This window comes from Pleurodeles waltl, chromosome 6, assembly GCF_031143425.1.
Source record: "Pleurodeles waltl isolate 20211129_DDA chromosome 6, aPleWal1.hap1.20221129, whole genome shotgun sequence".
NCBI lineage: Eukaryota > Metazoa > Chordata > Amphibia > Caudata > Salamandridae > Pleurodeles > Pleurodeles waltl.
Window position 1 is genome coordinate 227607899 of NC_090445.1, and position 21942 is coordinate 227629840.

General features: G+C 44.3%; 1 protein-coding gene across 8 annotated transcripts in view; it reads left to right on the forward strand.

Annotated features, from left to right (window-relative positions):
• The window catches only part of LOC138299578 (protein HEXIM1-like), a 117657-nt gene that overhangs the window by 61542 nt on the left and 34173 nt on the right, over window positions 1-21942 (forward strand). For all 8 annotated transcript variants that reach the window (XM_069237958.1, XM_069237964.1, XM_069237961.1 and 5 more), the window contains one exon: window positions 3639-3708. In XM_069237958.1, the coding sequence (XP_069094059.1) occupies window positions 3701-3708 (8 nt within the window). In that variant the 5' untranslated portion in view covers window positions 3639-3700. The remainder of the gene's footprint in view (window positions 1-3638; window positions 3709-21942) is intronic.

Sequence of the window (21942 nt, forward strand, 5' to 3'; positions counted from 1 at the left end):
CGACATCATCTAGATAGGCTGCCGAGAATGTGTGAAAAGGTTTTAGTAATCTATCCATTAATCTCTGAAAGGTAGCCGGGGCTCCGTGGAGACCAAAGGGTAGCACTGTGACGTGATAAAGACCGGATTGTGTAGAGAAGGCCGTTTTCTCTTTATCTTCTGGGGAAAGGGGAATCTGCCAATATCCTTTAGTAAGGTCTAACGTAGACAAATATTTGGCTTTCCCTAGCTTCTCGAGGACATCATCCACTCGGGAATTGGATATGTGTCGAACAGGGATATTGCATTGAGTTTGCGAAAATCAATACAAAATCGGACTGATCCGTCCGGTTTTGGAACCAGGACTACCGGAGAGCTCCAAGGGCTACTAGAGGGTTCAATTACTCCTAAGGTCATCATTTTCTCTATTTCCTCTTCTATGACATGTTTCCTAGCCTCTGGGATACGATAAGGTCGCAGTCGGATAGTTTGTCCTGGGGGTGTTTTTATTTTGTGAAAGATCAGGGAAGTTCTCCCTGGTATTTCCGAAAAGAAATGTGGGTACTGGTTTAACAAGGAGAACAGCTGCCGCCTCTCTGATATTGTCAGAGAGGTGTTGACAGAGGGCATATTTTCTTTTCCGTGATTTTCAAAGGGGAACAGTTCTATGCCTAACTCCTTATTGGTAGACACAAGACGGCCCATCTCTACTGGGTCGCCAACCTCCTCTACTGCTTCCCATTTCTTGAGGAGGTTCACATGGTAAATTTTTTTTTTGGGGGGGCTGATACTTAATTCTATAAGATAGGTGACGGGGGAGACTGCTCTAATAACCCTATAGGGTCCCTGCCATCTAGCCAATAATTTTTTTTCAGACGTGGGTCGCATTATCAAGACTTGATCATTCGGAAGAAATGTACGTAATTTACTTCCTTTATCATAATATTGTTTTTGGGTCTCTTGGGCCCTTTCCAGATGTTGCCGTACATCTTTCCATAGGTCTCTTAAGTGAGTTTTCAGTTTCTGGACATATTCTAACAATGGCCTTCCTTCCTCTTCCTCTTCTTCCTCCCATGTTTCTACGGCCATATCTAAAAGACAACGGGGTTGCCTTCCGAAAACCGGTTCGAACGGGCTATGTCCCGGTGAGGCCTGTTCGTGGGTTCTAATAGCATAGAGGACTAATGGTAATTTCTGGTCCCAATCTCTCCCCGAGTCATCGACAACCTTCCTTAATAGTGTTTTAATGGTCCGGTTATAGCGTTCTACTAGTCCGTCTGTCTGGGGATGATAAACTGAAGTTTTTATTTGGGTAATTCCTAGTACCCTACATATTTGTTTCATGAGGTTCGACATGAATGGCGTACCTTGGTCCGTGAGGATCTCTTGGGGAAACCCTATCCTAGTGAATACCGTTACCATCGCCTGTGCTACTGATTTGGTTGTCATGCTTGCTAGGGGGAGGGCTTCGGGGTATCTTGTAGCATAGTCTACAATAACCAAAATATAGGTGTGTCCTCTAGATGAGGGAAGGAGGGGTCCAATTAAATCCATCCCCACCCTGCTAAATGGAATGTCAATGATAGGAAGAGGTAGTAGGGGTGCTTTCCTGGGCCTGCCTGGTTCTGTGAGTTGACACCTAGGGCATTGTAAGCAATATTTCCTAATATGTGCAAAAACCCCTGGCCAGTAGAACTTCCTGAGGAGATATTCCTCGTTTTTTTCTCTGCCGAAATGACCCCCTCCCGGCTGATTGTGTGCTATAAAGAGTATTTGGTTCTTATAGGCTTCTGGGACTACTAATTGGTGTTTGCGTTCCCCTGTCCTGGTAGTAGTAACCCTATAAAGAAGATTTTTTTTCACTAGGAAATAGGGACCCACCTCATCTGTTTCTTCGGATTTCGCTGTACTCCAAGCATGAGTCAGGGTAGGGTCCTCTCTCTGATGTTGGCGGAAGCTTATGGGTGCGCTACGATTCTCGGCTACGATTCTTATGGGGTGGTTGTTCTCTTTGGTCGCCTGAAATTTCAATCTCTCGTACCTTTTCTCCCTGCGGGAAAGTTTCCTGCGTTGTGGGGGACACTCAATGGGGTTACCAAAAAAAGGAGCTTCCTTCCACCACTCGAGGTTCTCCGTCTGGGTTTGGGTACAATCTAAGAGTTGTTGAAAATGTACATAGTCTGTGCCGATAATACATTCTTCAATCAGTTGGTCCATAACTCCCATGGGAAGGAAGTCTCTATATTCCCCCCACTCGAGCTCAACTACCATAAGGGGGTACTGCTCTTTATCGCCATGTATACAGCAGATGGTAACCCATTGCCTGGAGTTCTTATCCACAGGACCTATTAGATTTTGTCGAATGACGGATTGACTACAACCCGAGTCTATGAGGGCAGAGAGGGACCGTCCATTTATTTTTATGATTTGTTTAAATTTGGCATGCCCCCCTCCAGTGCATAGGACTCTGCGTCGGGTTAGTCCTATCTCCATAGGTTCAACTCCCTCTACTTTCCTGGGGCATACGCGGGCTATATGACCCCATTCTCCACAGTTAAAACACTGGGGTCCCTGCATTGGGTGACCCTCCCCTTGTTTACGGGGACTCGGTTCCTCCACAGAATATCTCGGGACGGGTTTTGGTGGTGGTGCGAGGGGTTTTATGTTTAGTCGAGGTGGTGGTGGTCTCACGTCGGTGGACCTGTGAAAAGCACAGGCCAAATCTATGGCAAGCTCTGTATCCACCTTTGGATGTTGCCTTATCCAATTTTTAGTACTGGTGGGTAGGGAGTCCAAGTATTGCTCTAGAATGACTGTCTTTATGACGTCTTCTCCGTTGGTTCCTATCGGGCCTAACCACTTAAGTGCTAAATCTTTCACCCAAAAGTAAAAGGTTCGGGGGTCCTCATTTTGTCCCCATTTTACTTTTTGGAATTTTACTCTATAGTACTCCGTATCGTGGCCAACCCGTTCCAAAATGCTCTTCTTTATGTCTTGGTAAGACGTGGTACCACCCGGATTAGCTGCTTGATAAGCCGCCTGCATAAGTCCTGTGAGTAAAGAGGCGATGTATTGTCCCCATCTTTCCTCCGGCCATTGGGCGGAGGAAGCCACCCTTTCGAAGTTGGTAAAGAAAGAGTCCGGGTCTTCCCCCTCCTGGAATTTTTGTAGAACTGAACTGGGGACATTAGGGTGCACTTTACTGGCGGCTATTGTCTCTGTTAACTTCTTCATCTCCATCTCATGCACCAGTTGGTTGTTTGCCAAGATAGTAGCTTGGCTCTTTAGGGCGGACTGTAAGGCCTCCCTATCCTCCTTAGCCTCTCGCTGGTGTGCCTCCCATACCAACTGTAAATGGCGCTGGCCTTCGGCCAGCTGTTTAATCATGTCCTCTAGAGTAGGGCTCTCACTCATTGTCTATACCGTTCTTAGCCTTAGGGCAAAATCCCACTTCTGACACCACTGTGGCAGGCTGAACGGTATAAACCAGACTGAGACCGGATAGTACGGTAAACAAAGAAAGGATTTTTTTTATTTTGTTCTTTCTTTTCCTTTTCTTTGGTTCAAAACAAAGGTGTACAGTCTACACTAGGGTTCTTTGGGGTTATGGTTTCTTCTCTCCTTGTAACTCTGTTTTCCTTCTTCTTCTTCTTTCCTAGGTCGGTGAATTCTTGGGAAATTCGGGTGGCTCCAGTGGATTACCGGCAAAGAAAACAGAAGAATGCCAAGGTAAGTGACAGGCCGATTTCTGGGGTTACTCTTCTTATAGAAAAGGGGAAAGGGATGTAGGGGAATAGGGGTAGTGTGCTGGGGTGATAGTGCACAGGATAAAAGATAGTGGTGACGGGGTTTTAGTGAACACCCCGTGTTCCCGAGTTGTGCAAGATAGCCAGTCTCTTTTTTAATGGTAAACCTGTGCCCCTTCCCTTTTTACCTCCCCCAACTCCCCATTTCCCTTCCCCAGTGTCTTTTTAAGTTTAAATTCTCTTGTTCCCAGGATGGACCGTACCTTTGTAAGCCACGACCCTCCTGGGTCGTGGCTGGCTCCTCGGCTTTCCGGCTCCGGTCCTTCTCCGTCTGTGGCTCCTCCTTCGGCTGCTTCCACGCCTGTTTCGTCGCTCCGCTCCTCAGTTCCTGAACTCCACTCGTCCTCGTTCTCTCCTTCCACTCCCTCTCCTCGCTGATCGCGGACCTTCCCCTTTTCTGGTGGCCCGGAAGTCCTCGAGCGTTTCCCTGGAAACAGGGAAACGCGTCATCGACGCCGAGAGCGGTCCCATGGCAACATGGGAACGCGGAACTGACGTGTCGGTCTTGTCCGACACGGATACTGATGCCGCTGATAGAGACGTTTTCGGGCCTGCCCGGCCACAGTTCGTTACATTTCTTCTTGACTAGTGAGTACAAGAATGTAAACCACAGGAGCATGCCTTAGGCACACTGTGACAATCCTTGAGTTATTTAAGATTACTGTGCATGTGCACCTTCTTGATATGTTCAAGAGTTGTACGGCGCTGCAATTCGAATAAGTCTGATCGCTGATATGAGCATAGGTTCTTTCAGCACAACTTATATGATCTTGTTCTACATTGCTTCAGGTCTTGACTGTCTTACAAGGTATTGCACATATTCTTCAGCAATCAGGGGCTTTTAAGATGTGTCTTTTTTAGAGAGGTGAGAGCAGAAACGACCTGGATTGTGATCGTTCTCAGGGTTGTAGATGAACCTAAAACAATAATTCTGATGCAGCATACTGCCATCACTCAACTTGTATTGCTATCTATGCCTTGGATTTTCCAACATGGTTAGGGGATAATCAGTGGTAACTGTAAGCTTTATTCAATTTCAGAACAGTAAGATGTACACAAAGGCCCAAACCACTGTCACATTTTCTTTCCCAGCTTGTAAATGTTTTTGAATTTGGTCAGCATACGATTGATAAAGGCAACGATTCTGACAGTGTTTTGGAGGCATGTTCTCTTTGGCAAGGGTGGCACCAGAACACACTGGGATAGGATCCATTATGATGTCAGCACACCGTGAAGGATCAAAGCACCGCATTTTGCTGGTTTATGCAATTCAAGTTTGGATGGCATGAACATTGGCCCAGTAGTCTCTAAACCATTGACTACAGTGCCCTTTTCTGGTCAGTTCTTTCAGTAGTGCACTTATAGAAGCAAAGACTTTTATGCATCTTGCATAGGACCTGACCATCCCAAGATACAATCAAGTGCTGATAAATTGATCAGGCCTCATGCTTTCCTTTAAGAATGCGTCCATAAAATTTCAGAACATAAGATTTACTTGGGTCAAAGTTGTGCACAGTGCCACTATTTCTTGATCACCGAATTGCCAAATACAAAAGTCACAATCACAATAGTTCAGTTTGGGATGCCCTAAATTACTGTCCGTATTGATTACTAAAAGACACGAGCAACTGAGGAGACATCAACATTAGACACCCAACAGCACAAAGAGTATTATTTCTTTAATATGCAAACATAAATATATCAAAAAGCACATGGAAAGGTACATCAGTTAAACAAAGAAAAACGTCATCATAAATCAAAACGTAACTATAAAAGGCACCAGACTTTAAAGTGTTGTGCGTGTACGCCCTATTCATGTTCGATGCACTTATTACTCCATAATTCTGAATGCAATGTTAAATAGATCATCGATAGGCGCTGATTACGATCCAGGTTGTATTCTGCCTGGAAACACATGGCACATGGAGGGACTATGGATTGTCAGTATGTAACAAGCATTTGTAATGCAATGGGTGTCGCATTTGCTCGAGTTAGAGCTATTAGCACTGTAAACTTCTAACCGGACCTTTCTTGCCACATTGATTGAAAATGAAAATTAATACAGTTTCACATAAGCAAGCCGATTCAAAGCGCCATGCCATGAGCGCAAAGGAGACCCACAAAAGGAAAAAAAAGTTTGCTCGCCGTCAAACGTATCAGCAAAAGTGCAGTTAGCCATGTAACAGGGTCGATGTCCAAGGCGGTAACCAAACCGCTGGAAGGAGGGACAAATGTAAAGCATTTACCAATGATAACAAAGGATTTTTGAAGGGCAAGCCCATAAACTAGTGATAGTGATGGGCGTGAGGTGGGCGTGGCTAAAAGCCCAAATAGATAACAACACATCGGGGAAAAGCAGCGCTTGTGCGCTGCTATGCTCAACCTAAAAACTGAAGTAGCGTTTCCAAAATCCTATCCTGGATAATAGAAGAAAGGAAAAATTATGAGAAGAGCCTTGTATTAGAGACTAGCACGCACTAAGTGTGGGCATAAAGTACCAGGACTAACAGTTGGCTATGTATAAAGTTATTGATGAAGAGAGAAAGGGATATTGACGAGTACATACTCCTGACTTACTGGTTAGTATTATTTAGGGTGGTTTTATTTTTGTCCAGGTGTTCATCCAATTTATTACATAACTTTTAGAGGAAATCTAAGGACATAGCTGTGCCATTGTGTTTCGAGATCCCCATAATGAAGCTTAACCTTTCCCACCATTCATGTATTGATACTCTGGCTAAATCTTTCCGGATGCTTAATATAGTCTGATGTGCTAACATAAACATCAGGTAAAGGAGAAATGCGTGAGTTTTCTCTCTCTGGTGGTTACAGATGCCGAATTGATGGACCGAAGAACGTAAATGTAAAGTTTTTTGGTGGTTGCATTTTAAAAATGTCCTTGATGTAGGTGGGAATTTTCTCCGAAAATCTGTCAAGAGGAGGCATTTGAAGAAAGCATAGACACTTGAAACATATGTATGTTAGAATGTTGCCCTTAAATTGTTGATGTGCAGTTTGATCCTTCTGGGATCATTTAAACCTGCGCCCTCTGAGGTCACTGTACTCACACTAGATAGGCAGAGTACTTGAAGCAGACCAAGCATCATTATAGATCCTGCTTCTGAAATGGTATCAATGATCTACACATACAAATAGTCCTGGCGCCCTTCGTGAGAGAGTGAAGAACAAAGGCGACCTCTGCAGGGTAACGGTGTGTGCCAGCCATACCCAAAGAGAAGCCACAAGGCAGCTTGATACGTTTAGTGTTGATCATTACAATGCTGGAGGCCCCAGTGTCAACCGGAAGGGGAACATTTTAGACACCTGGGTCACTTGCGCCATCACGCTGTTGTAGTGGAAGTATCTCTGAATGCTTTTAGGAGCTGTTCATGCCGGAAGCATAGAGAATTTACTCGCGGTCCACTCTTGAGTGGGAACCTTTTAAACACAAAGGTGTGACTGGCACACGTGGTCCCGATGTACACTTCATGAAATGACCCCCTCATCCTGCATGCTCCACAGTACTTTACCAGTGCTGGTCAGTTACATACGTGGGGACGTCGAATCAAGCTCCCTCCTCGTGCTCCACAGCAGAGCTCTTGCCCTCACATATAACTCATCATGCAGTCGGAGCTCCTCTGGCACTAAAGAACAGTACGTCTGTTTGGCGCATGGACGCTATTTGTGCTCTGACTCCAGCCCCTCATATTTAATTCATAGATACTCAGTAAAGGATAACTGATGATCAGGAAGCCGTGGATGGTGACAGATTGAGCATAAGAAAGTAACCTTTGGTTTCACCGAATACAAACCTGTGCAGATTCCCATGCCCACTGGTCTAGATAAGGTGTGTTTTTATGGCTACAATATTATAACTAGGCCTAGACATGTTAGTTGTCTACTATCTACATTCACACTCGTCTATAAGCGTTGAGTAATCATTGTACCCTTCTCATTAAAGGACTCCTTCCACACAGCACCTTTGTCTAAACTCCCATCTCCACCCTCGTCTGACCACTGCGAGCATCAGTGCAGTGGGAATGCAGATTCTATGCTGCTGGGAGACGGGCTTCGTTTAATATGCTGACTGAGGAATCTGGATGTGGCACCTGTAAAGATTTCTGATTTGAGAGCTTCGTGAGCACTATTTTACAAAGTCACATTATTTGGAAGTAGGCATCACCACTGCGTTGAAAACATCCATCAACTCTTCAGATTTCTGCTGCATGGACTGAAACATGTATCATTAGTGGTCCACATTTTTTGGGAGTAAAAAAACATTGTCAGAGTGTCCCTGGGCCCTCACTGATGCCAGTGGCTGACTTAGAAAGGCTAGGACACATTAAGGTGTAGGTAAGGACTCCCTGCAATAGGAGACCTTTCATGCACTCATCATCAAGGATAGCAAAGGCAGCAATGGAGATATCAAACCACCGAATCCAGTGTGACAATTTGAGGACCAGTCGCTTGCTGACATCAAACTGGCCTAACACTAACCACAATCTTGTCAACGAAAGTAGAGAAATCCATACCGCTACGTGCCTTCACTGGATTTAACAGTACTAGTGCTCTGTGATGCAGGTTCCACTTCCATCTTGGGGTCAGTCAACACAACGAGAAAACAAGAAGTAGCCTTGTCGATGGGTGTCAGACACCATACCTTCTACTGTACCTGGTGTGGTTCACAAATTTTAATAAAGGCCATAGACACCTGCGATATAATAAAAGGTGCATAAGTGAAGCAATCCAAAATACACGTTTTATGTAAAAGTTAGTACCTCAGCTATAAATCAAGAGGCAGTCACTGACATTTGAGGAAGAGGGGGAGGTCCAGACTGAGCCAAGAGCTATTTCCTTTAATCCTCCACAGCACTGTTTTTCCGAACAGGATGCAACACAGATGGGGCTGCAAGGAATTATGGGACCCAGCGGTCACCATCTCATTACCACTGCGCAACCGGTGCTTGCAGTGAGACAGGAGATGCTTTGGTGTTTAGGCATATAGTTTGCAGTCCCATGGCCTATGCACTCTGTTAGAAATGAGGTCTCTAGTTGGCAGTCAGTTTACACCCTGTCCAAGTAGGGACCCTCACTTTAGTCAGGGTAAGGGAGAAACCCAGCTCAGGCAACCCCAGCCCACACTCTTGGTAGCTTGGCACAAACAGTCAGGCTTATCTCAGAAGCACTGTGTAAAGCATTTGCACATAACACACAGTAATACAGTGAAAAAACTACAAAAGGACACCACATCAGTTTTAGAAAAATAGCCAATATTTACCTGTGTAAAACAAGACCAAAACGAGACAAATCTAACATACAATTATAAAGTTATGAATTGTGCTAGAATTAACTTAAAAGTACAGTTCCTTGAAGTTGATAGCTCCGTCTGGGGGGATCACGGCGTTGTGAACAACAAATCCAACAGTTCAGGTCGGCCGCGAGGCTGCAGGCCAGCAAAAGTGTCAGGAAGACCCACAAACAGTATTTTGGAAATGTAGGGCATCATGATCTGTGCGATAAGATCTGAAGTGCGGCGTTGTTGGCGTCAGCAGGCGTCTGTTCTGAAGGTCGATGAACTGGTCGTCGGGCCCTTGAAGTCACATGTGCTGCAGATCAAACTCCGAGCTGATGAGGAAATCAGGAGCGCTGCCATTGATTTCACTGGGGCTGCAGTGCGAAGCGGGACAATGTGAAGTGCGGTGGCCACAGGTAACGGTGCAGGCAGCGGCTCGTTGATGGCGTCCTGCTGCGTCGGTGAGACCAGGGTTCGGTGTGAACCTGCGGTGTGAAGCGGGAAGGTTCGACGTGTACCTCATGAACTGTGTCCTCAGGCCGCAGTGCAGGCAGTGGTGTTGGTGTCAGTGTCAGTGTAGATCAATGTCGTCTGGGATACCAAGGCTGCAGTGTGAGCAAGGTGATGCAGAGTGCAGGCCCACAGGTAACGGTGCAAGCAGCCACTCAATGTTGACATCAGGTGGTGCCGTCGGTGAGACCAGGGTTGCGGTGCGAAGCAGGGCACGGCTCCATGTGGCAGCGCCAAGTCACGGTGCAGGCAGCGGCGGTGTTGGTGGCGTTGTGGTGGTTTTTCTTCTGTTGCAGCACAAAAAAACAAAGTTCTCAGTGCTGTAGGCAGATGAACTTGAAGTCTTTGATATCCCTGAGACTTCCACAGAAGGCAAGCTCTTCCTCAAGCCCTTGGAGAAACTTCACAAGCAGGATACACAGCAAAGTTCAGTCGTTGTCCTCTTTAAGGCAGAAGCAGCAACTGCAGGCCAACCTAGCAAAGCACACAAAAAAACAAAAACAAAGGGGCAGTACTCCTCCTCCAGCTCTTCTCATTGGCAAAGGTTCCTCTTGATCCAGAAGTGTTCTAAAAGTCTGGGTTTTTGGGTACACTACTTATACTCATTTCTGCCTTTGAAGTAGGTAAACTTCAAAGGAAAGTCTCTGTTGTTCAACAGATCCTACCTTGGCCAGGCCTGGCCCCAGACACACTCCAGGGGGTTGGAGACTGCATTGTGTGAGGACAGACACAGCCCTTCAGGTGCAGGTGTCAGCTCCTCCCTCCCCACTCAAGCAAAGGAAGACTCAATAGGATATGCAGGATACACCTCAGCTCCCTTTCTGTCTCTGTCTAGAGGGAATTTACAAACAGCCCAACTGTCAGACCTAGATTCCACAGGCAGACAGAGGCACAGAATGGTTAAGCAAGAAAATGCCCACTTTCTAAAAGTGGCATTTTCAAACAGACAATGTATTTTTAAATTCTGAGTTCAGAGACCCCAGACTCCATATCTCTATCTGCTTCCAATGGGAAACTGCACCTAAAAGATCCCAAGGTATCCTATGGGAGAGATAGGCCTTGCAATAGTGAAAACCAAATTTGGCAGTATTTCACTATCAGGACATCTAAAAACACACCAGTACATGTCCTACCTTTTAAATACACTGCTCCCTGTCCATGGGGCTACCTAGTGCCAGCCTTAGGGGTGACTTCCATGTTATAAAAGGGAAGGTTTGGGCCTGCCAAGTTGGTACACTTGCAGGTCGAATTGGCAGTGCAAACCTATACACAAAGACACTGCAGTGGCAGGTCTGAGACATATTTACAGGGCTACTCATGTGGGTGGCACAATCAGTGCTGCAGGCCCTCTAGTAGCATTTGATTTATAGACCCTGGGCACACCTAGTGCACTTTGCCAGGGACTTACTAGTAAATCAGATATGCCAATCATGGATAAACCAATTGCCAATACAATGTACACAGGGAGCACTTGCACTTTAGCACTGATGTGCAGTGGTAAAGTGTGCAAAGACAATAAACCAGCAAAACAGATCTGAAAAAATAGGAGAAAGAGGGCAAAACGTTTGGGAATAACCCTGCAAAAATGGCCATTTACAACACACTCCCATTGCCTGCACCCAGTCAGTTGGTAGTGTGGCTTGGCAGCATGGGCATGGTCTATTTCATGGTGCAAGCATCAATTACGACTTGCCCTGGGAAACATGCAGCATACTGACAAGCTTGCCAACATCCTGTTGCCAGGCCTGTCCCATCACCCCTCCCCCTTCTGAAGATGGTGAACATGCCCTATAAAGCAAGGTTTGTTTCACAATTTTGATGTGAGATACCTATATTCCTGGGTAAGACACCTGAGCCCAAAGGGGCAATATTCAAGCACCAAAACAGTTTGATGGAAAAGAGAAGTAGGAATCATTGCTTAGCACCCCTGTTTTTAATCATGTGGCTGAGAGTCCCCAGTACAAACATTTTTAGCTCATCCACATAAAAGTTTAATTTCAACATTTTTATTATTATTTTCTCATACAACAGTAAGGCAGGTATACCCACCTGTATAACCAAAAAATCTCCCTTGGGTGGTATTAAACAGTACCCTCAAACTTCCCCCATCAAACCAATGCCACTACGTTGCCTTTTTACCGAAAGAAAGAAGAGGTAAACCAGTTTCCAGGCACCCCCAAACTTCTCCCCTCAACCCAATGCCACTACGTTGCCTTTGTACTGAAAGAAAGAAGCAGTAAACCAATTTCTAGCAACCCCATTACAGTCACATGTCCTAATCAGTCTGCTATCTATAGTGGGATAGTAGGCCCAGTGCCCTGAGGTGGCGAGGGCATGTGAAGTCCCTACTGCTTAGCCTAAGATACTCTAGGATCAGGTCCAACATTGTGGTAGAATTTGACTGATGCGTCTTGCATACAGTATGCTATTTTTTCATAGGCTAGAAGCTGCCATATTTTCTGTAGCCACATGGATGTGTTTGGGGTAATGCCTTTCCCCCAGAAGCCCAGAATTGACTGTTTTGCTGGTAAGAGAAGATAGTGTATCCTTTTACCTTTAGTGGAATGGAGTGGGTCTGTGTTCTTCTTGGGTAGTCCCAGTAGGATCGAGGAGGGGTCCCTGTCCAGGGATCTCCCCTCAATAGTCGCAATGGTATTCAGGAATTCCTCCTAGAACCGGTCCAGGGGAGGGGCAGGTCCATAGGATGTGATAAATGGTACCTGTCCCTCCGTATCCCCTCCAGAAGTCCCCAGACCTGGTGCAGACCCACATATGTAGTTGTGCTGGTGTATATTGCCATCTATACAGGATCTTGTATAGGGAATCCCTCCCTTGGACAAGTCCTGCGAAGTTGGTCGTCCCTGTGTGCACATCAAATTCTATGTCAGGACCGGAGGCTCCGATTATGCTTTCTCTTTCTTTACTGACTTAAAATAGAAGCCAATCACATACAAATAAACAAAAAACTAAACATCCCATGGTGCTCTACGCAATGTCACATGGTCCAATCACCTATCGAGACCTCTGTCCATAAATCACATGACCCTCAACGTCACTTCCTCTTTCTTTGCTGCTTCGCAGCAGATAAGTGCCTCTAAATATTACTATTCTTATTGCTTGTATTTATGTACTTTATACTTGCTTGTGTGTTAAATTTAGCGTCGCGATTTAGCGCGCTTTACTTATTTGTGCAAGCGCGCTCACGCGCTGTGAGTTTTCGGCCTTTTTTGCCAATTCTGAATGCCCAAATCTTGTGGAGTAGGAGTGGGAGCGTTCTGCGTGTGCTCCACGCAGTCTTTCTTCCCTATTTATACCCCTGTGCGCGCGCGCATCTCGTTCTCGAGCCGATACTCCATTTCGTTTTAGGAAGGATCGGCTTGTCGAGTGCTGCGCCCGTGTGGCTGGGCATCTCAATTCCAGATCTTCAGTGCTCCCAGACGCCCCGATCATGAAATACGAACGTGGGTTGTAAAATTATTATTAGGCTTCTGCCTAGAGTGCCTTCAGGCAGCTCCCTCCACACTCTATAGTGGGCACATCCAGTGGTTTGCCTGTTTTGGGGTTTTTGCACTCCCCCTGTTATTTGAAGTATATTATTTGAATATTACAAGAATATTATATATTTACAAACAGATATTTCTATTATTGTCTAAATATTTTTCCCTTCTAATTTCAAAATGGCTCAGTAGAATGATCGAGACACTGAATATTACACAGAAGAATTGGGGAACCAATTATAAGTTAATTTAGTGGAAGCCCTTGATACTAGGGTCCAACAGTCTGTTAATGATGCTCTTCTAAGAGCTTTAGGTCCCTTGTCAGGGCAACTTTTTGATTATGCACGCTCTCAAGGCTGGGTACAAGGCCAGCCTCCTCAACCAGAAGGTAAAAAGGCAAAAGCAAAAGCAAAAAATTTGGAAGAGCCTAACACTGATATTAGTGGTCTGCATGCAGACGCCTTTGATAAACTTCGTAAGAAGCATAGCGGTGAACATGTTTCCTTTTCCCCTTCATCGGGTAAAGATTCCTCTTCCGAAGATTCGGACGACTCGGAAATTCCAGTTCCTAGTAAGAAAGCAAAGAAAGTCTTGTTTTAGACTTCGATCCCACAGAAATTATGCACCCCAGAGCTTCTAATTGGGTTCCTCCTCCTGAGGTGGCCCAATATGTGCAGACTAACATCAGAAAATGTTTTGATAAAGAGGTTCGTTCTCGTTTGAAAGCTGAGTTTCCCAGGCCGGATTTAGAGGGTAGAGTCTCTGATACCCCTGAAATAGACCCCACCATGGTCACATTTATGAAGAAGTTTGCTAAGGATCCTAAAAAAGGATTGGATAGATCTTGACGTAATTGCCAAGATAAACTGTTGGACCTTTCCGGTCCTCTGACTAAGATTCTTGAGATGGCTTACTTGGCTAAAGAGTCAGGATCTCCTGTGGACACAGACGTCCTTATTGGTTGGGCTCAAAGAGCTGTTTGTCAGCTGCGAAACACTAATTGCGCCATATCTTCTGAACGCAGGAAATCTATATTGATGCGCATCAACCCTAAATTATCTGATTTAGCATCTTCTGAAGCGGGTCCTTCGGCTGAAGGTCTTCTTTTTGGGTCGTCATTTATTAAAGATCTAGCCAAGTTTTGTTCCACCTTTTCATCACTCGACCAGGATCAGATGTCTCTTAAAAAAGTCTTTAAACAGGGCCTTTTTGTCAGGACCGGTCATTACGGAGGACGCATGCCCGGCCGAGGAACATTCAACAGTCCACAGAACTATTACCCCAGAGGCAGAGGTGGTTGGTATGGTGAACAGGACTCCACCTTCTACCCCACTCGCTCTAGAGGAGGGCGCCCCGCTTCCGAAGAGGCCCTCGCAGAGGGCAGCAAGGTGCCATACAGGACACTAGTTTCGCAGGTGAGCATTATTCATTTTTCTCAAGTCACACTTGGGGGCAGAGTGGCATTGTTCTTACAAAATTGGAAAAAGATCATCGGAGATCCTTGGATTCTCCAAACGGTCATGGGCTTTCACCTAGAGTTTATCAGTACACCCAAGCAGCTCAAACCTCCTCTTCAGGTGTGTTTTTCCCTAGAAAATCAAGCTCTTATAGACAAAGAGGTCCAGGCCTTATTAGAAAAAGGCGCTGTACAGTTTTCCCTCTCTCATCCTTACAATTTTATCAGCCCTATTTTTGTAGTAGACAAAAAAGGGGAAGGACACCGTTTAGTATTGAACCTAAAGGATTTCAATCATTGTATCCTGTACAGGCATTTCAAGATGGAGGGCATACACATGTTAAGAGATCTTCTATTAGAAGGGGATTGGATGGTCCGACTGGACCTAAAAGATGCTTATCTGTCGATCCCAATATTTCCTCCTCACAGGAGATTCCTACAGTTTCAGTGGAAAGGTCAGTGTCTAGAGTTTCTTGCTCTCCCATTCGGTCTGTCATCAGCCCCTTGGTGCTTCACGAAGCTAATGAGACCTGTGATGGAATGGTTAAGAACCAAGGGTGTCCGGCTGATCATTTATCTGGACGATATTTTACTGATGGCTCAATCTCCCCAGGTCCTTCTGTCTATAAAGAGTCTCTCCCCTCAGAAGACAGATTGTTGCATACTTTTGCGGATGGACAATGTCTCAGCAGTGAGGTATGTCAACAAATTGGGGGGGACGAAATCCAGAATTTTGGCAGAGATTGCCAAGGAATTTTGGCATTATTGTCTGACACAACAATTAGTGGATATAGTGGAATATCTGCCGGGGGACCAGAACATAGTAGCGGACTGGAATTCCAGATTCCTGACAGATTCCAGCGACTGGAAACTAGATCCAATGATTTTCTCTCAGATAACCAAAGAATGGGGCAGTTGCGATGTAGACCTTTTTGCATCCCGCCTCAATTTTCAGATTTCAAAATTTTTCAGTTGGCGCCCAGATCCTTGTGCAATGAAGAAGGATGCATTTCTCCAAGACTGGTCTCAGATTCGGGGTTATGCTTTTCCGCCATTTCTGATGATTGCCAGAGTGTTGTCTCAGGTCCGGAGACAGAAGACAGAGCTTGTTCTGGTGACACCCTTCTGGAGAGCACAGCCTTGGTTCCCTGTAGTTCTGCATTTAGCTTGTGCCTGTCCTCTTCTCATCCCTCCTCGTCGGAATCTTCTTCTGAATCCGGAGGGCCTTCAACATCCAATGATCTTGTCAGGGAAGCTGACTCTGTTGGCTTGGTTGATTTCAGGTCAAGATGGAGTTCCTCAGGCCTTTCGCAACAAGCTGAGGACTTCATTAAACAGGCCTGGGCCGGTAGTACCCATAAAAGGTATGACTCAGCCTGGCGCAGATGGAATAGTAGGTGTGATGGAAGAGGTGCCAATCCGGTGGAAGCACATATTGAGTTGATCATTAACTTCCTAGCGGAATTAGCTAGTTCTGGTTTAGCATATCGGACGATCAATAATTTTAGATCAGCCATTTCAGCGGGACATATACCTTTTGAAGGTAAACCTGTGGGAGAACATCCTCTAATTTGTAAATTGCTGAGGGGCATTCGACTATCTAAACCACCTCAAGCAAAATATTCAGTTTTATGGGATGTTAATGTTATTTTAAAATTCTTAGATTCTTGGCCTGCCAATAGGGATTTATCTCGCAAGCAGCTTTCAGCAAAATTTACCATGATTTTATGTCTCATTTCTTGTAAAAGAGTGTCGGATATCAGAGCGTTAGACTTATCTGGTACGGTATATTCTCCAGATGGGGTTACCTTTACAATAACAAGAAGGACTAAAACGAATAACAGGTCAGTATCATATCCAATGTATCCTGTCAATTCTAAGCTATGTGTAGTTCATTGTTTAAAGGAATATGAAGCTGTTACAGAAGGGTTTAGACATGATGTTAAAGTTCAAGTGTTAATTTCCTTGCAAAAGCCTTTTAAACCAGTTACATCACCTACATTAGCTAGATGGATGAGATGGTTAATGAATGAAGCTGGTATAGATACCAATCTTTTTGGAGCTCATTCTGCTAATGGAGCTATGGCCTCAAAATCTTATGCCCTGGGTTCCCGCATGGAAGACATTATGATGGCTGCAGATTGGTCTTCAGAAAATACTTTTTGTAAATTTTATCACAAGCCTGTGTTGGATGTAGCATCTGTAGTAATGGAGCAGCTTTAAACTAGCATAATCGGAGCCTCCAGGCCTGACATAGAAGAAAAAAAATTCGAGCTTACGCGTCAAGAATTTTCAATTCTATTAAGGACACGGAGGCGAGGATTATCCCACCCATAAGAACTATTATTATTGAATACAAAATCTTTAACTGTTGAGATTGATGATTATTATTCCCACCCAATTTAATGTCAGTTATATGAATAATAATTTTATTGAAGTTTATTCAATGTACTTTGAATATTACCTACCTGTTTTATTATTTTAGGTTCTGATCAGAAGAATACCTGAATTTCACGACTTCATGTAAAGTTTTGTGCGAATGATTTTTGCTGGGACTGTTTTCCCTTCGAGTTGGAGTCTTCAAGTTCATGTTATCTTGTGGAAGAGGATCTTCCCGATACCTGGTTTACAAGTTTGATGTAAGAAGTTTCGATTTCAATTTGAACTATATCTGCCTTGACCAAAGAAAGAGGAAGTGACGTCGAGGGCCATGTGATTTATGGACAGAGGTCTCAATAGGTGATTGGACCATGTGACATTGCGTAGAGCATCATGGGATGTTTAGTTTTTTGTTTATTTGTATGTGATTGGCTGCTATTTTAAGTCAGTAAAGAAAGAGAAAGCATAATCCTCGCCTCCGTGTCCTTAATAGAATTGAAAATTCTTGACGCGTAAGCTAGAATATTTTTTATTTTATTACAGGCCTGTGTGTTTAACAAAGTGAGTACATAAATATTGGCATAAGTGACCTAACCTCACCCAAACTAGGGAACCTTTAACTAAAAGACTGAGCAACCAGTGGACACTAGTACTCTTGAATGCTTCCCAGTGCAACATATGAAAACCCATGTTGAAGCATACCACCCTGAATAGGTGAGTATTCATCATCCTATATGAGTACATGAATGTATGGTAATTCTGTAACACACTCCGCTCTTTTTTGCAGGAGTTTTGAATTTCCTGTATGTTTATGTCTGTTTACGAAAATTATACAACATTCCTGTAATGCCTCTCATTCACTCTTTACTGTGCTAGCTACCTGTTCTGTACCTGTGCTGCATGTGTGAGATAATCATGTGATGTTCATTCTGCTACTGGCACCCGCCCTTAACTTATTATTTGTGTTATGGGAGGCTGCACTGCGGCTGTCCATGTTGTACCTTTACTGTGGTGTGAAGCTTGGTATAACACTTCCCACTCCACTTAAGAAAAAAGCACTCCACAGTGACACTGCTTGTTTTAATACATGATGTGTGTGAAAGAGTGAAAACTCACAAAATATGTGAGCAGAGTTACTTTTGGTTTTACGTGTGAAACAATTTTTTATTTTAATGGAATAGGAAACTTTGTAAAATGTTAAAAGACCGCTAACAAGTGACTCCATGTGAGGTAAGCCAGCAGCAATTTGCATGCTGGGGTTTGTTTTGATCCCATAATGAAACTGTTAAAATCAAAACTACAACCCCACAATGCAACAAGCTGTTGGCTGAAAAAAAAGACAATGGTATCCTATGGAGTGCCAAAGCGCATAGTTGTGAATTTGAAAATAAAATGTAGTTCCTGACTTTCTGCCTTTTTATTTCTAAAGGCAATCACAGTTAATCCCTTGGGTGAGCGGGTAGTGATAGCTTTTTGGATGCAAATGCAGCACCTCATTGCTAATGGGTTAAAATTAGCAGTCCTTGGAACACAAGCTTGTTTAAAGGATCTATTTACCAGAACAATGGGAGCAGCAAGTTAGATGTGTCTAACAGACACAAAGAAAATACAAATATTGGCTTTTTCCCCTCTGTTCTCCAGCCCATCCTTGGGGGTCTGTGCGATTTAGGTTTCACAGTTCCTCTGTGATGCACCCTGCCTCAAACAATTGCAGTACAGGCTGCCGGTGCTGCCCCGCAAAGAGCCGCAAGTGATAAGTGCGCTAACTTCGGCCCCACTATTAGCGTTTCTTGGTTGGAAAACAGGTTTACATTATCCATTGAGATGGTTTTCACCTCTTGAAAGGTTTAATCTGCAGCTTACCCAAAGTAGGATGGTAATAAATCTGTAGGCTGCAGTTTTGTTTACAAAGAAGTAGCCTACCACCTAGATCAACAGAAAAGGCAAGTATGCATTAAAGTTGGTTTGTGAGGGTAGACTGTGAATCTATGCACAAGTATATATAAACTAAACAAAGGTCAACCCAATGCCTTTGCCACTGCTTGTTCTAATTGCTTTGGGCTAATCCTTTGCAGAAGTCGTGCCTGTTTTTGTTTTTATTTGAAGCTATTCATGCCACCTCCTCGTTCTATACTGAAAATGGCTTCATTTTAGCTTTCAAACACACAGAAGGGGATGGGAGGAATGCTTGCAAACAGTCTAAACATTGTTCAGGGTAGCATTTCAACCCATTATTGTTTTTCCCCACCATGCTACCTCTTGTGTGTGTGATGTAGCATCTTAAGCGGTAAAGTGTATACCCAGACGTGGGCCCTCTGCTCATTGTGCAACTGTGTGATAAATCGGGTTGCTGGTTGAGGGAGGGTGTGAGCCTTTCTCAAGCAATAGCCACAATGGTTGTTTGGGTGAACCACAAAAGTCACTAAATGAACCTGTACTTACTTACTTAACTTAGAGGCAATGTGTAAAGTATTTATGCAATACTTAAACAGTAATATAGTATTAACACAACACAAGAAAAATAAAAATCCTACATTGATTTAGAAAATTAGAGTAACATTTGATAAACTATTTGACCACAAAAATCCAATCAGTAGAATGGGAGATATGAAATTTCAAAGATTTAGGTAAGTATAGCACCTAAAAGCACAAATTATCTGGTTATCCTAGACGAGGGGAAAGTCACAAGTTCAGGCCGAATGAGATGGAGCTTGTGCTGGATACAGGGACCAGGGTAGTCCTGCTGAAAATGTTATCTTCTCAAAGTCTGGCGCAAAGGGTCCAGTTTGCAGTGGAGAAGGTCATGAGAAGCAGGGAGAGCACTGTGGATAGTTGTCACTGTAGCACAAAGAGCAGGCTGGGCATTGCAAGCAATCATCACTGAAGCACGAAGATTCGATCGGGCTTCACGGATGGTCATTGTTGTTGGTGGTTACCGAGGGCTGTCAGTACTACTGCACAAAGTGCAGATCTCTCGTTGCTGGTCATCTCTGGCAGTTCATGTGAACTTTGCATTGGCAGTATGTGCGGGCATCAAGATCTTGGCACAAATGGGCCCATTTGCATTCGCAAAGAGGACAAGACTTCAGGATTCCTCCTCTGTATTCTGAGGAGTGCACTCTGATGCCATCCAAGGGCCCAAAACCTGGGGAGGCGCCTCTTGGGGATCAGGTCCGGTTGCAGGTCCAGGCATGGGCAGTTGCAGGGAGGCCTCTGGAGTTTGTTGCGTCCCTATAGTTGAGACAGTAGGTGAGCCAGTTGTCCCTTGACGTTACTCAGGTAGCTTGGGATTAAGAGAGCAGCTCCAGTCTTTCTTCTCAGACAGCAGGGCAGGCCACCGGCAGCAGGACAGTCCTCTAGCAGAAGGGCAGTCCTTCTGTAGCACCCACAGGTCCAGGAGTGTTCTGAAGACTTGGTCTAAGGGTCCAATATTTATACCTGGTGCAAGCTTTGAAGTGGGAGAAATGTCTAAACTCCCCCAACATCTAGTTCTGGAATTTTCTTTCTTCTAGGGCCTGAGATGTCTGGGGTGACAAAAGTCTAGTGTGAATTTATTGCGAGTGCAGGAGTCGGCCACTATTCAAGTACAAGTGCAGTAGGGGACAGCTCCGCTCCACCCATCTTGTCAGGATGGCTCCTCCTGCTAACACCCACTCCTCCTCTGTGACACTGTCTGGGAGGAATACACAAAGGCCAGCTGCCAAATACACCTAGTCATTTGACTCAGGACACAAGCCGCAGACACTAAATGGTGAGTCCAAGAAAATGCCAAGTTTCTAAAAGTGGCATTTTCGGAATTGTGACTTAAATTCCAACTTTACCATTAAAAAGGGTTTTAAATTACAATTCGAGACCAAACTTGACTTTTCTACCTGTTCCCAAACAAAAGCACTTATTAAATGTAATAAGATAACCAAATGTTATCCTATTGGAGAGTTAGGCCTTGCAGTAGTGAAAAACTAATTTAAGAGTTTTTTGCTACCAGGACATGTAAAACGTAAAAGTGCATGTCCTACTTTGTAAATACAATGCACCTGCCACATGGGCTGTATGGGACCTACCCTAGGGGTGACTACTAAGTATTAAAAAGGAAGGTTTATGCCTGGAAAAATGTGTTTCTGCCATGTCAAAACAGCAGTTTAAAACTGCACACAGGCTGCTATGGCAAGCCTGAGTTATGTTTGAAAAGGTTACTTTTAGTGGGTGGCACAATGGGTGATTCAGGCCCAATAGTAGCATTTAATTAGCAGCAATACCACTTTACTAGGGATTTATAAGTAAACTAAGTGAGACAATTTAATCATGTTTAAAGGAGAGAGCACAGGCACTTTAGCACTGGTTAGCAGTAGTAAAATGTATAGAGTCCTAAGAGCCAACAAAAACGGGATCGGAAAACAGGAGTGGTGAAGACAAAAAGTTTGGAGGTGACCCTGCAGAGAGAACCAAGTCCAACACAATGGAACTAAGCTAAACCCTGCTAAAGAGCCCAAATAGGCTGACATTGTCTTGGGTTGTACTTCAGAGAAGTCCTGGCTTGCCAGTTCAGACTGGACTGTTCTTACTGGAGCAAGACCAAGGCTGATTTTCAATGTCAGGGTCGAAATTTGGGGTGGCATGGTGGGTAAAAAACTATTGGTTGGAACGCTTCCAAGAGCGATTGTTCATGGTTATACTATTTGCAATCATATGTCCCATCAACTTTTGTGTGTTTACTTTTTGCTTTTTCCAGCTTACATCTTCCCCCACTGCATACTAATGGAGAATTTAAATTCCCCTGAATGTATTTTCTAACTCACAGTATTCTGTGGTCAGAAATGTTGTCATGTGTGTTTGAAGCATGTGTGCCAATACTCCTGGCTTAGTTGGGAGGCACAGTATTATATTTTTATTCTTTTTATTACAAACAGGATGATACAGTAGACATACAACTCAGATTGCTCTGCGTTACAAATCTATATTGCATTAACTTCACAGCAGGTCAACATTACTCCATTTCAGCTCTAAAACCAACTTCATTAAAAC